Genomic DNA, 18120 nt, shown 5'->3' with positions numbered 1-18120 from the left:
ATCAGAGTTGAATGCATACCACAATTTCACCTTCGGTAAAGTTTGCAATTTTCCACTGATCACACAACTTTCAACAAAAATACCCAAAATCTACACCTACTTACACGAGTTCATAGGATCTACGAGGCAACTCTACCACCAGTCGATGCAGCAAGTGGTCAAGTCTTACCCACTATCATTAAGCAAATTGTCTGATCCCAACAACGACCAACTTAATACAAACAGCTACTGAAGGGAAGATATCAAAACAGACTCCAGAGAAAAGAAATACTCCTAGTAAATTGTGTCCTCATTTTTTTACATGTGATCACACCATCACTTTGCATTTTAATAAATCCATTTGATCAAATTCCCTCTTGTGATTAACATGCATCTTGGTATGTCTGATTCAGAAAATAGGTCATATTAAAGCTGCTCTTTTACTGGCAAAGGAGAAGAACTCAAATCAATACAGCAAGAGTACTCGCTCCTTTTTGCTATCGTGTGCTTTCCAGATCATGAAAAAATAATTAATCCAATCAGGAAAATATTAGCTAGTCCGAGAAAGTCTCTACAACTCCATGACTTAGAGTTGGATGAATACCTTCCTGGCATGATATTTTGGCTAGTGAGGGCACCATTATATATCACTTTAAGCCTGCATGCACCTGGTCTAATTAGACTCCCAATTTCTGTGCTGAATTTCTGGTTCGCAGGACGAATGCCTCTCCCTCATTTGCTGACATCTTCTGTGGCTGCACATGTCATATCTCATGTTTACTGTCCTAATGCAATTAGCCCAGATAGTTAGCACTTGTTTCCAAACGCAAGCAGCTTGTACTATTCTTTCCTGTGGATTCTTCACATTACATGTTTAGCCATACACTGTATCAAAAGCCAAAAAGATCTCTCCAAAAAAAAAATGGCTCTATATAAGTTAAAAAAAAAATACTAAAGAGCAGTCAAGATAACAGGGAGGCAGAACTACAGGGTTTCCTCCCTTACATCCATACATAGCAACTGAGGCACATGGTGTATCCCAATGGGACTTACTTTCCGGTGAAAAACATCACATATTTTTTGACCCTTCTTGACATAGCCAGCAGCAAAAATCAGCCTCTAATGGGACCAGACTTTGGAAAGTGAGACCTTCCTAAATTTAGCAGCAGTGTTACTAGCGCTGTCCTACACCAGCTCTTGGGCAACCCATTTAAAAAAAAAAAGAGCAAAATGAGACCACCAAAAAACTGAACTCTCAGGAAGTGAGTCAAGATAACAATAATTTCTATTGAGGTCCATGAATAGTTTTCAAATGAGTCCATGGACTTAGATGAGAAAGAAAAATGACAGCTTTATTTTTACTGACTTCTACCTGAAATTTAACATTTTCTTTTATTATGAATGTAGGCCACAAACACTGCTCTGAGAAGAGATTCCACCGGCTTCACCAGACTGCTAAATGGATCCATGACACCAAGGTTAAGAACCTCTGCTCTAGATAATACCCCAACCACTCTGAAAGTCAGGTCAGAAACCATTTATTCTCCTTATAATTAATGAAAATATAATTTCGTTAAAGAAAAAAAAAGGCAGAAAGGGATGTCCCAGAGGGGAGTGAGGTAGTCAAAAGAGCAAAGAAAGCTGAAAAATACCAATGGAGTCCATCCAGCATGGTCTTTAACATTTGGGTCACTTCCATTTTGGAGGAGGTGTTCAACAGATGGTATGTCACCCTAGGGAAAAAAATACAAAAGCAATACACGAACATTAGATTTACAACAGGATGGTAACAGAAAGAAAATGTCTTATTACTTTTTAGAAAGATAAAAAGCTAAAGCTACCCAGCTTCTTGTTTGCCACAATCTTGTGATTCAATCATTTTAAGTGAAATTAAAATGTGTTCTACTCTGGGGAAAGGAAAAAGACTGTTACTTAAAAGTGAATCTGTAGTAGTTTCAGAGTCAAATTCTGAAGGCAAAGGATCACAGATTTCTAACTGGAAAAGAAAAAAGAAGGTCGTCTAGCCCATCTCTCTGGATTTCCCTCTCCCTACTTTACAGAAGCAAAAACTCACCCAAAGTCACCCACAGAAAGTGATGAAACCAGGATTCAAATCCAGATCTTCCAACTCCAAATGCTGTCCTCAGGCCATTACCATTACACTGTCTCTAAACCAAGCCACACTATCTTTAGCTGCATGGTACAAGTTTCTGTTGTTGAAAATTAAAGGATTTCCCGTTGGAAAGGAGATGAAAAGTCATCGGATCTTAGAGATCATAGGTCACAGGTCTAGGACTGGAAGGGACCTCTGAGACTTCAGAGGAAACCGAGGCTCAGAAAAACAAAGTAATTTGCTGAAAGTCACACAGTATTCAAATCCACATCCTCCCAACCAAGATCCGGCACTCATTCTACTGGCTCTGTAAATGGTCACAATTAAACCTCAAAGAAACACAGATACAGAGACAGAATGGATGCCGCCGCGCCTTTGCAAAATGATGTCCTCCTCATACTAACCCACAGATTTAATGTTCGTTATTTTAAAAGTCATTCGTATCATTTCAGTCCCCCTCTCCCACTGGGCAGCAGCTGGAAAAACCTACTACCATAGGAGGCACTTTCCCTCACTTTCTTTCTTCCTCTTTTGCCCACTAGCATGGCAGAGGCTGCCCAGAATCCATCCAGGCTGCAAGATGCTCACATGGTGTGGATGAGATGGGATTTGCCAACTCTACTGGAAGACCACCAGACCTTACAACCTGCCCTAGAGACTCACAACAGAGCCATTCGATGTAACGGCGTAACCTAAAGATCCCTAGGGTCTTGCCAGCTGCAAACCTTCTCCCCCAGATTTCTGGACCTTTCCATTCACCCTGCAGTTGAACCATCTTTTATGGGATTTTTCCCTCAAGTATAGCATGAGCTCCTCGAAAACTATCTTGTTTTTTCTATTTTTATTACAACAAGCGCTTAGTTTTAGCAGTCCTCGGTAGATAGATGCTTAATAAATTTACAATCATTCATTCACCTAAGAGGGAAAAAAAATATACACCTGAAAATGTTTTATAAAAAAAAAACAAACTGCAAAAACAGAAACAAAAAGCCAAGAAGGCTTTTACTTAAATCAGTGACAACCCAAGTAAAAACTGCCAACACCCCTTATCTCATAGACAGTGACTCTCTATCCTTGTCCTTTAATTTCATTTCTATTCTTCCCTATTTGCTGGGAGGTATTTTCTGGGCAGAAGCAGTTGCTTTGTTGAAACTGATATAGGAATCTGTATAAACCTATTCAAAATGCCCCTTGGGAATTAGTGGTTAATTCCCCCCCCCCAGTTTAAGACCAAAACAACCACCCCATTATATTCTACCAGAGCTATGAGGAACAGAGTTTCTGTGAAAACCATGATATAGTCTCTCCCTAGATAATTTTTTCCCTAGTCTTACATATTATTAACAGAAGTAATTACTAGAAGACAATATTTTACTCTGCATTAGAATTCACCTCCTGATTATGGGGGTAAAGAATTAAAATGAAGCAGAAAAGGGAGGAAACATTTAACAAAGGGCTAGTAGAATTCATTCTGCTTTTATATTACCAAGGCATACTTTCAGTAGGTGAATAACGGCATTAATGCCATCCCCACAAATTAAAGATCTCTTCCAAGCCCCCTGAAAATTTTGTTCACCAGAAAGGATTACAAAAATAGAAATATGCAATGGTAATTCAGTATGGTAGTGGAAAAATACTTATCCTAAGATCCCTTCCAATTCTCAAGTCTGCCCTACCATCAGACCACAAATCTCACATCAACTATCAGCTTTCAATGCTTTTTCATCAATACAATAAAAGATGCTTAATGTAAAAAACATATTGAGCATTTCATCCTACCTTGAAGATTCAAAAGGTATTTCAGTAGCTTATGTTACCTCAGATGCAATATTATAAAGTCAACTATTACTTTATAATAAGTGCACAAAGTTATTATCTGCATCAAAGTGACTAAATATTAGATTGCCCACTTAAGTTCACTGCACATAAAAGACATGTGACAAAGGTGAGACACATAAACAGAAATTCACACTGAGCATGCATCTTCATTCATTCTGGGCTATGCACAGTGAAAACAAGACAGCATCAAAATAAAAACCAGCAGACTAAACAGAGTCTGGGAAATTCATGAATATAAAGCCCAACAAACAGAAGAAGAGTGAAGGAATGTTTTCCATAGGCCCAAGAACTAGGTCAATGAATTTTATTTGAAACAGAAAACTTAAAAATTCCTGGGAAAAATGTACACAATGGGGAAATAAAACTTTGCAGTTCGGAAGAAGTTAAGAATCTATAAATGCAGCTATTTCTGTGGCATTCTGAAGATAAGCCCTGTTAATTGCTGATATTCCTGAGAACCAAGGGACAGTAATGGACTGGGGAAACAGATGTCTGGAACCTCCTCTCCTTGGCCTCTTTTGTTTATTTCCCCTGGAGACAGAGAGAGAAGAAGAGGGAGAAATAGGGTGACAGAGAAATCTAGTGCCTGGTAAACTTACTCATCCATTATACAAGAAGGAAAGATAAGAAGGCATGATGAAGGTCTCAATATGCAGAATGAAACCTACATTTTTGGATATAGCCAATATGGGAATTCATTTTGCCTGAATATGCATTACTTGTTAACAAGGTTTTGTTTTGTTTTTTTTCCTCCCCCTCTCATGGGGAATGGTAAGGGTGGTGAGAGAAAATGAATGTTTGATAATTGAAAAGAAAATTTTTTTTAAAGAATAAGCAATGTCTGAGAGAAAGATATATGAGAGGAGGTTTCTTTTCATTATGAACACATTATAAGACAAAGAGAATTTATAGGCATCTGTTCGATAATCAGCTTTTAAAATTAGCATAAAGGGACTGCACATATAAGATACCATAAGGATTTTCTCTATGTAATAATTAGCATTTTCACATGTACCTATATTGGACTAAAACCTTTGCCTAAGTATATTGCTGAGGAGGGAAGAACATGCAGGTTAGAACTTAACCTCTCGCTCCAGGAGGATGGCTGGTTGCTTGGCAGCCAGCCAACATGCCGGAAAGGAATACAGTGATACCCAAATTAACAAATACCTTGGGAACAAAGCAAGTTTACAAGACTGCCTTATGTTTAGGGAGAAGAAGGGGATGGGGAAGCCCAATAATTGGGAGCAGGTCTGGCTGCAGTGATCAGTTAGAGAAAAATACTCCAGCAACTTTCCAGGTAAAGGTAAACAGACTCAATCTAGGAAAAATGGTCATGTTTGGCAAGACTGACCTCCGCATCCCCTGCTTCTTCTTCCTGTTAACTAAGCTTAACCACTTAATTTAGGTAAAAAAAAAATTACGTCCCCCCTCCCCATTATTCTAGCACCAAATGCCTTCCAACTCTTTTGACAAGCAGTCTCCAGTCTTCTTTCTCTTCCCACAAATCAAGAGTAATAAGTATTCTTAAGTGATGAGAATCTTAATCAGTATGTTAACTTAACCAGCAGATGCATCTTAAACCTTCAAATTGTAGATGAAAAGGATCAGTCCTCTATTAAAGGAATTTCAGGTATCTCCCCTAATGGTAGGCCTTGGGGTAAGGGAAGGAAGGAGAATGGAGGAAAAGAGGGGGAGTACCTGAAGGGACATTAAGTCTTTTGTTATTACTAGTCATCCAAGTAAACCTGATTTAGCCCTGCTGGGGTAACTGGATGAAGAAATGGGAATGCTCAAAGGTTCTCAGAAGCATATAAAAGTAATAAAAATTAGGCAAAAGAAGCAGAGACTGTTGATAGTGACAGCCCCAAAAATTAACATTAGAAATTCAAATGAGAAATGGGAAATTAGAGAAAATGCTTCAAAAACCAAAAGTTGTATTTAAAAGAAGGGAATCTTATTCAGGTTTGCCTTCAACTCATTTTCTGACTTGTTTTCTGTAATTGCCTTTCAGTCAACAAACATTTATTAAACACTTCTACATGCTAGGCATTGAGGAAACAGAAAACAGTCTAAAACCTTGCCCTCAAGGAGTTTACATTCTATCTGGGCGGACGTGTAAATAATACAAGTGTATAAAAATGCACACCAGATTATGTGGTGGTAGTGAAGGCTAATAAAAACTAGGAGAATCAGAAAAGCCTCATGTAGAAGGTGGCATCTGAACTGAGTGTGGATGGAAACTAGGGCATCTAAGATCCAATCCAATAAACATTTATTAAGTGCCTACTATATGTCAGGAAGAGGCAATGGGGGAATGCAATCCAGTAGAGCAGAGCAAATTACAAGAGTATGGAAATGAAAAGTGGGGGACAACAAGGAGGTCTGATGGGGTGTACCATACAGAGTTTTAAAGGGGAGTCTTGTACAACAAGCCTAGAAAGGTAGGTTGGGCAGCACTGTAAAGTACATCAAATACCAAACAGTGTTTGTATCTGATCCTCAAGGTAACAAAGAACCACTGGAATTTAAGCAAAGAAATGACGTGGTCAGGCATGCGCTTCACGAATAACTCTGGCAGCTGTATGAAGGATGGATTTAAGAGAGGAGAGATTTGCAGCCAGAAGACCAATTGGGAAGCTACTGGTATAGTCCAGGTGAGGGATAATAAGGGCCTGTATAAGGCTGCCATGTAAGTAATGAGAAAGGAACAGATTCCAGGGATGTTGTGCTGAGGTTGTGAATCTGGGGAATAATGGTGGTACCCTTACAGAAACAGAGAAGTTTGGAAGAAGGGTGACTTGGAGGGAAGAGGAAGGGTGACAATAATGAGCTGTGGAGATGATTATGGGCCATCCAGTTCAAAATATCTAATAAGTAATGGAGTGATGTAGTCCTAAAACTAAAAATGGAGACCAGGATGGAGAACTAGACATCTTCTCCGATCCTCAAGCCCTCTCAAGCCTCTCTCAAATACAAATTATGGACAAGACAAAGCAATTTCATCTGTCTCCACAGCCTAAGATTCCCAAAACTCAAACAAGGTAAAAATCCAATGAATTAACACCAGAGAAGCTAACTTCTACCCACAGGACCCACCAGCTTGCATGAGAACTTACTTCTGCTCCTTGTTCCTCCCCGTGCCACAGAAAACTGAAAAGGCAGTAGGTGTCTTGGCTGCGATAGCCACAGCGCAGACAACACTCTATGCTGCAAGAGAGCTCAGCCAGAGAACTGAGGAATGAGCCCAGCATCCAGCCAAGGCCAGTTCTGCTCCAGAAGTCTCTTGGGGCAGAGCCTGAGCCCGTGGAAGATGATTTACTTAGGGATGGAGGCTTTGAGGTCCATTCCCCAGGGAAGCCACCATCTAAAGGAAAGGAAAACAATGGAGGAAAATAAGGAGAAAAAAGACTGACATTACCAAAGCTCTCAGGAGAAAGACGACTCAGTTCAAAACACTGAGCATCCGCAGATAAAGCAGCAAGGAAGATATTAATAATGAAGGGAATATGGCCTCCAGATAGGCAACTAAGGGGCGTAATGGATAGAGTACCAGGCCTGAAGTCAGAACACATGAGTTCAAATCCAGCCAAAAACATTTACTAGCTATGTGACCTTGGGCAAGTCACTTAACCTGTTTGCCTCAGTTTCCTTAACTGTAAAATGGGGATAATAAAAACACCTATCTCCCTGGGCTGTTGTGATGATAAATTAGATAAGATTTGTCACTTAACACAGTAACTGGCACACAGTAGGCACTAATAAAGGCTAAATTTAAAAAAAATTTGTTTGTGTATGTTAATGGATCATCTAAGCAATTCCACACACCTATGAATAAATATCACAAAACAAATACACAAAAAACAAAATCCTGCTGTGGTTCTGTGCTCTCTTGGGAATCTACAAGGTCTTTTGCGAAATTTATGACCTGTACAGCAGAAACAATTCACAGGATAGAAAAACTTGAGTCCACAGTGGCAAGACTCATCCAAGAAAGAAAAGAGAATTACTGGCTGAGAATGCAAATCCACAAAAGTGAAGGACAATCAGGAAGAAAAGAAGCAAAAAGCAACAATGGTGGAAGAAACGTGATCCTCATACAAGCAAAATATGGTGATCTCTAAGACAGGATGTGAAGAAATTTTAAGTCTCCCATTAGAACATAAGTCAAAAAACTGAACACTGTAATGCCAAAAATAATAGAAGAAAACTTCTGAACAAAGTGCCAATTAAAAGAATTCAATAGATTTCTTCCAGAGATGAGGGCTGGACATAGAGATATGGGTGTCATTTGCAAAAGAAATGACAATTAAACCCCCAAAAGCTGATGAGATCACAAAAGGAAAGAGTAGAGGGAGAAGAGGGCCCCTTGGGTAACACCCACATTTGGGCAGCCTGATATAGAAGATGACCCAGCAAAAGAAAGGCCAGATATGTGCTATAATTCACAGAGGATCAAAAGCACCTAAGAGTAGAGTGCCAACTTCTACAGAGAGGCTGAGAAAGATGACAACTGTGAAAACATCATCAGATTTGGCAATTAATAGACCATGGTAGCTTCAGAGAAAACAGTGTGGAGTTGAATGAGGTTGGAAGACAGACTGCAAGGGGTTTAGAAATGAGAGGAAAGGAAGGACAAGAACAACCTTGAATTTGGCCATGAGAGGGAGAAGAGTTATATAATAAAAGCTTAAACAGATGTGAGGGGTCAAGCCAATAGATTTGTTTGTTTGTTTGTTTTGTTTTTAGGCAATTGGGGTTAAGTGACTTGCCCAGGGTCACACAGCTAGTAAGTGCCAAGTATCTGGTCTGATGTCACATTTGAACTCAGGTCCTCCTGACTTCAGGGCCAGTGCTCTATCCACTGCACCACCTAGCTGCCCTAAGCAAGCAGATTTTTAAGGAGGAGTCACTGTTCTGGCAGGTAGATGGTAAGCAACAGAGACTGAATCAGTAGAAAGGGAGAAATGAAAGATTAGAAGGAGAGAGGGAAAATACCAATTCCTCAAAATATTATTTTCATATCTTTTATTCTAATGCTGATAACTTCTGTTTCAACATTTGACAAGTGCTCATAAATGATTTTAAAAGATTCCACGTATTTTAAGTGCAAGCCAAGTCGTAACATGTTTTACATTTCTAAATTAACAAAGCGACTTGAAATATGTGAATGGTAGTAACACATATTGGCTACTGACCGATAGAGCCCCTGGCCCTAAGTTAGGAAGACGTGAGTTCAAATCTGGCCTCGGACACTTACTAGTTGTGTGACCCTGGGCAAGTCACTTAACCCTGTTTGCCTCAGTTTCCTCATCTGTAAAATGAGTTGAACAAGGAAATGGCAAACCACTGCAGAATTTCTGCCAAGAAAACCCCAAATGGGGTCACAGAGAGTCGGACATGACTGACACGGCCGAACAACAATATTGGGCCTCAATTTCCCCTAAATTTGAGTCTAAAAAAATTTTTACCCATAGCTTTGAAATTGTCTTACATTTTGTGTCTCCAAGAACATATGAACTTGAAGTTTGCATGGTGTCTACAATTCAGACACTATTTCCAATGTCTGTGGGAATGGGGAAAAGAGAACTTTGGGTGAGAAAGAATTAAGAAATCACGAAGGTATTTTGGAAAGCTGTGAGAATTATAATGATCGTCCAAGACTGTATTTAGGGAGGAGAAACAGAGGAAAATCTAAAGGAAAACAACCTCCACGCTGAAAGTCTGCTTCTAGTAGGACTAAGTCCGCGAAGAAAAGTCAAGGAGACGGAGTGGCAGAGTAATATGTATAAGGAAAGGCAAGTAAGACCAACTGGTACATTGCTGAGCAAAAAAAAATAATGACAGCTAGAATCCATAAAGCGCTTTACAAATATCATCTCATTTAATCCTCACAAATCCTGTAAGGGAGGTGCTATTATTAGACCATTTCATTGATGAGGAAAATGAAGATGAGGCAAGGAGCATGTGTGGAGTCTTCAAAAAGGAGTTGAAATTGCCCTTGTTATACCTGGGCCCTCCTCACCTCAAATCATGTTGCATGCAATTTGCATTCATTTCTACATAAAGAGGTTAGTAGGAAAAGGGAGAGGAAGTAGGACGTAGCTACAAAGTTACTGAGACAAAAAAAAGGAAAAAGAATGTGGCTGCTGAATTGTTCAAAGAAAAGGTCATAAGACCGTCTCTTAAGTAGAAACGTAGGGGGCGAGGCATAAAACAGCCACAATTTATTAAAGAAAAAAAGGCCAAGAATCTCAATCAGCATGCAAAGCATGAAAAATTTTACAGTAACTTTCACTATGTCATGTTACTATTCTTCCACCTTCAAATGACCATTTATATCCCAGATATAAGCTGGCCTTCCTCCCATAAGAGAAAGTAAAGGGACTCAAGGAATACCTTCCCACATCCCAAGACATCAAGGATAATTAAGTAGTCCTTTTTAAAAATGGTGCCTTAGCATAACCTCGAGAGACAGGAAGTAGGATTATATCCATCTCCATTTTGCAGATGAGAAAATGGGCTTATCCGTCCCCTTGGACCTGTCCAAGGTTACAGAAGTAGCAATAACAGTGCCAAAATCTGAACCTAGATCTTCCAACTTCCAATCTAAGGCTCTTCCCATCTCTTACAACCTTTCAAAGTCGAGATTATCACAGATTCTGACTCCACACTCAATCCTACCTAAAACATCCTCACAAGTTTCACTTTCAGTAGAAAGCCAGGTAAAATTAACACATAATCCATCTAACACTTTTACAAGAATTCTCTCTGTCCTAATTCCACATTGTTGTACAAAAAGATATTTTCAACAGGGTAGTGAAAGGATTTTTGAAAAGTCATTTACCATCACCTGTTACCTTCCTTGCTACCTGAAATGGAAGAGAGAGGAATCTGTTTTTGTCACATAGGATTAGAATTACAATTTGGATTAGACAAAATGTCCTTAAGGTATTTTAGAGCTGGCTGGTGATTTTCTTTGATTTCTTTTTACATTATCACAGATGTCCCCTGCTAACATCCTACTCCTTCACCTCTTCCAAATATACATCAGATTAAATTGCACGTTTATTAAAACTCAATCTTTTTTTCCCCTCCCCATACTTAACGTTTTCCCAGATTTTTGCTCTCATGCAGATGTAATGCCAGAGACATAAATAAGATTACGATAATGACAAAAGGTGTCACAGTAACTGGGTAAGCTCTAACTGATGTGAAGTTTCTAGGAAATAAATTAACTTTTCCTGCTTCTGATTTCTTTAAATTGCTTTCCTTACTGGCAGGCTATTTACTGAGTAATAAGCACTGTGGTTCAGTACGCGGTGTGTGTGTGTGTGTGTGTGTGTGTGTGCACGCGCACGCACACACACACACACACACACACACACACACAGAAACTTCAGTCTTCAGAACTTAAAATAATAATTGAGGTGTTGTTAGACCACAGCTGAAAATAATCATCTCAGAAAACACTTACATTTACAAGAAATTTTAATGATTTAAAAATATCTATCTTTGAAGTTTAAAAAAAAATAGTAAAAAGAAAAAGGCTACCATTCTCCTTCCCCTCCCCTCTCAATTCAATGTTAAGTCTAATCCTTCAAAGGAAATGTTTTCTCCACATCTGAAATATGTCTCTGCTAAATGACAGTATCATTTTTAACTTTCAAAAAATCCTGGAAATGGCCCTTCCGATCAAATATTAACTATATTTTTTAAAAATACTGCCAAATCAAATTCTACTTATTTCTCAAGAAGGCAGGTTCTCTGAAATTATAATGACCCTGGAAGCTATTGCATTAATGAAAGGCCTTAATGACAATCAATTGAAGGAATGGGGACTGTGTTATTTATTCTGGAGAAGAGGAGATTCAGGAAGGAACATGACACCTGCCTTCAAGTATCCAATATAGGAGAGAGAATAGACTTCTGCTTAGCACCACCAGAGGGCAGAGGGCAGGAATAGGTTCAATCCACATCAGTTTTAGAGAGACACATTTAGGTTGGATATAAAGCAAAACCTAACAATCTGAGCTAATCCACAACGGAACAGATTACCATGGAAGGTCACAGGATCATAGCTGGAAGGAAAGGTCCCTTAAAGATCACCAACCTCATTTTACATTGAGAAAATTGATGCCCAAAGAGTGACTTGTCTATAATGGCACCATAAGGAAATTTGTACACAAGGGCTGTAATTCTAAATACAGGGTTCTTTCTCATATATTGATGATTACTGACTGATTTACTAAGCTTCTACTAATCAGTCCATAAGCATTTATTAAGCACCTACTATATGCCAGGCACTATGCTAAGCAATAGAAATATAAGGAAACTACTATTCTTTCCACATTTCTCAACCTACTCTGCTAACACATGCTGGTGTCAGTATGGATAGTTCTTGACCTAGAACTGGGAATATCTCTAAGCCTCATCAGTTCCTTCATCTGTAAACAAGGCTGATAATCTGAATTCTCTTGACTGAGGGGAATTAAGACATATTGGGAGCCTCATACCCAATAGTGGAGGTGAAATGACTGTAGGTCATATATAGGAAGCCAAACTGAGAGCAAAAAAACTCATCAGCATGTTAAGGAAGGCTGCTCACTGATAAAAGCTTCTATTTCCTAAGGTACAGATTCAGTTTTTGTGATTTTTCTGGCCCATTTACAGTACGGACAATCAGTAGTATTCTGCAGCAAATCAGGACAGGAAAATAAAGCATTTCACAGGAGAGGGAGGGTAGAGGAAGGAGAATTCAGCCAAGGGAAAAAGGGGAAGGGTAGCTTCTGGAGGGGATATGTGCCATGCAACTAGCAAAGCTTGTTATCAGAATAAGAAAACATTCCCTGTTCAATGGCAGGAGACAAAGGGAAGCAAGCAAATATTTTTACAATTGTTAAAGAAGACCACTTGGACAAACTGCAGGTGTCTCTTATCTGAGAACAAATAGCCGTTAACAGTAGAGAAACCTGTCCACTTTACCATGTCCTTACAGGATTTGTTTTACTTTATTTCTCCTGTAATAGGAGTTGAAGACTTTCAACTACTAAGACCAACAGGTGGAGGAGGTGGGGAAGTATTTAAAGATGTCACAAAATGACTGTGGTTCTTGTTTCCCCCCTACATAATACCCACAAATACCTGCCCTCACAGGGCTGTGGTAAGGCTCAAAAGAGAGAGTATTTATAAAGCACTCTGCTGTCTAAATGTAACCTATTATTCTAGTCCACCATTTTGTGCTAGAATGTTTTGTCTCCTACCATCCAACAATAACATTTCTGCATATGAAATGTGAAACCACAATTTTCTACAAGTTCTCCTTAATGATGAACTTTGAATAGAACTGCAGGCCCAATTAACATTATGAATCTCTTCTTCAATGAGATGAGTCCTGCAAACTACCTATATGACCAATCAACTTTTTCATGAAATTTCTGCCGTAATAATTGCATTTCATATGCAGAATGACACTCTGGATCACAGACTGACTTGATGGAAGAAGTAGTATGGAGAATGAATGACTCTACTTCTCTAGTATCAGCTAAACTGTCTCCAAAAAAGAACAGTTCTTCTATTCTTAGGTTAAGGGATCTTTCAGCAAAAATGCAGGAGCAAAAGTCAAACAAAGCTAGGAGAGCCTACTCTCCATGTATCTACATATCTACAATGATAGGTTCCCAAAGTGGGAGATACTAGCCCTTGGCGGGGGCTCCTGAATTGATGGAGGGGAGACTGCACAAGCAGTAGTAGCCTCAGGTGCAATTAGGGGGTATTGAATAAAATTAAGGGGGCAGTAGAAGCATAAGGAAAGAAAAGAGAAGAAAATTTTAAAAAACCATTTGTATACGTTTCATCTGTTGTGTAACACAGTTAAAGTTGTAGTGATTACATTATTTTCCAATTAAACACACAAAATGCAGTTATAACCAATCAGTGGTCAAGTTCACCAACAGGTCTTAACAAGCAAGTGTTGGCAGGCAAACCTGTCAAGAAGTGTTGGGAAGTCCAGCATGCATCAGCAGGAATACCTGCTGGGGGAAGGGCAAGGGGGCCGCACAGCCAAAGATGGCGGGGTGAGAGCAGTGACTTGCTTGAGCTCTTCCCTAAACCCTCCAAATGCCTATAAAAAACTGTTCTAAACAAATTCTAAAGCAGCAGAACCCACAAAAAGACAAAGTGAAACAAATTTCCAGCCCAAGACAACGTGGCTGGTTGATTGGAAAGGTATATTGCTCTGGGCTGGGAGAGGAACACAGTGTGGTATGGGCTCGCAGGCCGCAGCAAACCTGGAGCAGGCTTCACAGCACTGAATCGCAGACAGCTGTGGTGGTTTCCAGACTTCTCAACCCACGACAGCCAAAGCCAACTTAGAAGGTCAGTGGGAAAAGTCTGTTTCTGCGGTGAGAGAGGAGCTAGGTCTCAGCCTCAGTTCCCAAGTGAGCTTGGCCCCAGGGTGGTGGCTGCCTCCTGAGCTTCTGGCCCACAGACTGAGGGGGAATAAAGTGGCTGATCAGATGGGGATTGCAGGGATCTCTTTGCCAGTGCTGAGGAAGGAATCTCTTGCTTTTCCCGTGCTTGGATCTGGGTCACAGTTCTGAGGGGCGGTCCTGGGGCTAGGAGGATCACTGGCTTGGTGGAGCTTGTAGTGGCTGTGCAGAGAAAATCCTCCTCACAGTTCCAGGACAAAAAGAGTGCTTGTGGTCACTTAAGAGACCAGAACACAGGCCAGGAAAGGAGTAAACACCTTGCCCCCTTATCATACCATCTTGGAAGAACTGAAAATTTACAGGTCCCTACAAGTATCTCTGAAAACAGCTATACAAACCCCCGAAGCTTGGGACAGTACATTCTCCACACTGGAAGCAGACCTCTACCTTAATAAAGAGTTTATACCTCAAGCAATTGTCTGGGATCATGAGCAAACCTCACAAAAAGCGTCAGACCATAGAATCTTTTTTTGGTAACAAAGAAGATCAAAACATACAACCAGAAGAAGACAACAAAGTCAAAGCTCCTACATCCAAAGCCTCCAAGAAAAAAAATGAACCAGTACCAGGCCTTGAAGGAGCTCAAAAAGGATTTTGAGAAGAAAAGCAGAGGAAAAGCTGGGGAGAAAAATTAGAATGATGCAAGAAAATCATGAAAAACAAGTCAACAGCTTGCTAAAGGAGACACAAAAAAATACTGAAGAAAATGCCACCTTGAAAAACAGCCTAACCCAAATGGCAAAAGAGGTCCAAAAGGCCAATGAGGAGAAGAATGCCCTAAAAAGCAAAATTGGCCAAATGGAAAAGGAAGTCCAAAAGCTTACCGAAGAAAACACTTCCTTAAAAATTAGAATAGAGCAATTGGAAGCTAGTGACTTTATGAGAAATCAAGACACTGTAAAACAAATCCAAAAGAATGAAAAATTAGAAAACAATGTGAAATATCTCATTGGAAAAACAACTGACCTGGAAAATAGGTCCAGGAGAGATTATTTAAAAATTATTGGACTATCTGAAAGCCATGATCAAAAAGAGAGCCTTGACATCATCTTTCCAGAAATTATCAAAGAAAACTGCCCTGATATTTTAGAACCAGAGGGCAAAAGAGAAATTGAAAGAATCCACCGATCACCTCCTGAAAGAGATTCCCAAAGGAAAACTCCTAGGAATATTGTAGCCAAATTCCAGAGTTCCCAGGTCAAGGAGAAGATATTACAAGCAGCCAGAAAGAACAATTCAAGTATTGTGGAAACACAATCAGGATAACACAGGATTTAGCAGCTTCCACATTCAGGGACCGCAGGGCATGGAATATAATATTCCGGCGGGCAAAGGGGATAGGATTACAACCAAAATCACCTACCCAGCAAAACTGAGTATAATCCTTCAGGGAAAAAATGGTCATTCAGTGAAATAGAGGACTTTCAAGCATTCTTGATGAAAAGACCAGAAATGAATAGAAAATCTGACTTACAAATACCAGACTCAAGTGGAACATGGAAGAGGTAAACAGGAAAGAGAAAACACAAGAGACTTATTAAGGTTGAACTGTTTACATTCCTGCATGGAAAAAATGACATTTATAACTCATGAGACCTTTGTCAGTTTTTGGGTGGTTGGAGTGAAAAAATTGTATGTATAGATATAGATAGATAGACAGCACAGGATGAGTTGAAGATGAAGGGGTCATATCTGGAGAATAAAATTAAGAGGGGAGAGAGGATTATACTGGGAAGAGAAAGGGAGAGGTAGAATGGGGTAAATTATCTCACAAAACAGACAAGAAAAGGCTTTTACAGTGGAGGGGAAATGGGGGAAGGTGAGCGGGAATGAGGGAATCTTATTCTCATAGGATTTGGCTTAAGGAGGGAATAACATACACACTCAACTGGATATGGAAATCTGTCTTACCCTACAGGAAAACAGGGGGAGAAGAGGAGAAGAGAGCCGGGGGATGATAGAGAGGAGGGCAGATTGGGAAAGGGGGTAATCAGAAGCAAACTCTGTCCTCTGTCCTCTGAGGAGGGACAGGGTCAAAAGAAAGAACAGAATAAATGGGGGGGGAATAGGATTAAGGGAAATAGAGTACGTTTTTCACAGCATGACTACTATGGAAGTGTTTGCACAACTGCACACATATAACCTATACTGAGTTGCTTGCCTTTTCAATGAGTGTGGGTGGGGAGGAAGGGAGAAAATTTGGAACCCAAAGTTTTAAAAACATATGTTTAAAAAAATGTTTTCACATGCAGCTGGGAAATAAGAAATACAGGAATACAGGGGTACAGAAATCTATCCTGCCCTACAGGAAAATAGAAGGGGAAGGGGATAAGAGAAGAGGGGGAGAGATAGAAGGGAGGGTAGTCTAGGGGAAGGGATATTCAGAATGCATGCCATCTTGGGGTAGGGGGAAGGGCGAGTTGGGGTGAAAATTTGGAACTCAAAATCTTGTGGAAGTAAATTTTGAAAACTAAAAATAAATAATTTTTTAAAAAATAGAAAATAAAAATTTTAAAAAAGGATTACGTGCATGTAATGACTTGTTTACAATACAATACTATACAGTTACATAACACAATACTGCATCATCAAAATCTCAATGCAAGGAAAAAACCCACAAATTTGCAAAAAAAATTTAAATTTAAGATGTCATTTTAAAAAAAATTTACATTTTTTAAATGATGTAAATTTAAAAAAAGAACTGTTAAAGGGTTAAAGAAAGTAGATTTTTTTTTTTAAAGAAGGCGGTAGGCTACATAAGTTTTGGAACCTCTGAACTGTAGAGCTGTATGAAGTTTTGCAAAGTTCCTTGTATGTCTTGTCTTACTTGATGCTCACAACAACTCTGGAAGCCCATACACAGTGTCAGACAGAGGATTCAAACTCAAGGCTTACTGAACTTCAAATCTAACACTCCTAACACAACTCTCAAACAAGAGAAGACAAAGAAGGGGAAAGAAATTCTCCATCCTATGCACTGGCTCACACTGTGTGACAAACTGAATCTGATACCTCCAAAATCTCAAGGACAATGCCACTTGTAAATCCCCATAAGGTCTGACTTAATGGGAGCCAACTTGTCCTTACTCTGTTAGAACCCAGGGCACATGATTTACGTTCCCAACTAGGGAAGAGTTTCACAAATAATTCCTGAATAGAACCACTTTGACAGCTCTGCAAAACTGTCAAGGGGATAGATTCTGCTCACAAATGAGTCCTCTGAAAAAAGTTACTAGGTTGTTACATATGTTCATGGATTATTGCCCATTCCTCACCAGCCCTAGTATCTAACCTAATGCTTACTCTGAAATATTAAAATCAGCCATCACAGAATACACAAAATTCAGTCAACCTCGTTTGCTTTGGGAAAAAAAAATGTCCTTTCAATTAACAAGATTGGAGAACCCATTTGAAACCAAAACTTATGAAACATAAGCAAGGTTCTCTGTATACGTGGAACAGTGTTGCTAAATGCTCTAAAAACTCTATGTGATTCAGGACCTAAAAAGAATGTGAACATCTCTCATTTGGGGCCTCAATGTCATTAACAGTTAATCTATCAAAATTTTCCCATGCTGGCAATCACACATGGATGGATGGATGGATGGACATGCAAAACAGACAAATCCATTACACATACTATAATTCAGTGATATCAAAATTTTAAAAAAAACCAAACAAGTGGTTTACTGACTTAGA

General features: G+C 39.4%; 1 protein-coding gene across 1 annotated transcript in view; it reads right to left on the bottom strand.

Annotated features, from left to right (window-relative positions):
- BARD1 (BRCA1 associated RING domain 1) overlaps positions 1 to 18120 on the bottom strand; it is a 150034-nt gene that overhangs the window by 67367 nt on the left and 64547 nt on the right. Inside the window, 1 exon segment of the mRNA XM_021002840.2 lies at positions 1632 to 1712. Coding sequence (XP_020858499.1) covers positions 1632 to 1712 — 81 coding nt within the window.

Source organism: Phascolarctos cinereus, unplaced genomic scaffold, assembly GCF_003287225.1.
Source record: "Phascolarctos cinereus isolate Bilbo 61053 unplaced genomic scaffold, phaCin_HiC Scaffold_7;HRSCAF=346, whole genome shotgun sequence".
Taxonomy (NCBI): domain Eukaryota; kingdom Metazoa; phylum Chordata; class Mammalia; order Diprotodontia; family Phascolarctidae; genus Phascolarctos; species Phascolarctos cinereus.
Note: the sequence above shows the minus strand (reverse complement) of the source record. Positions and strands in the feature narration are given on the sequence as shown.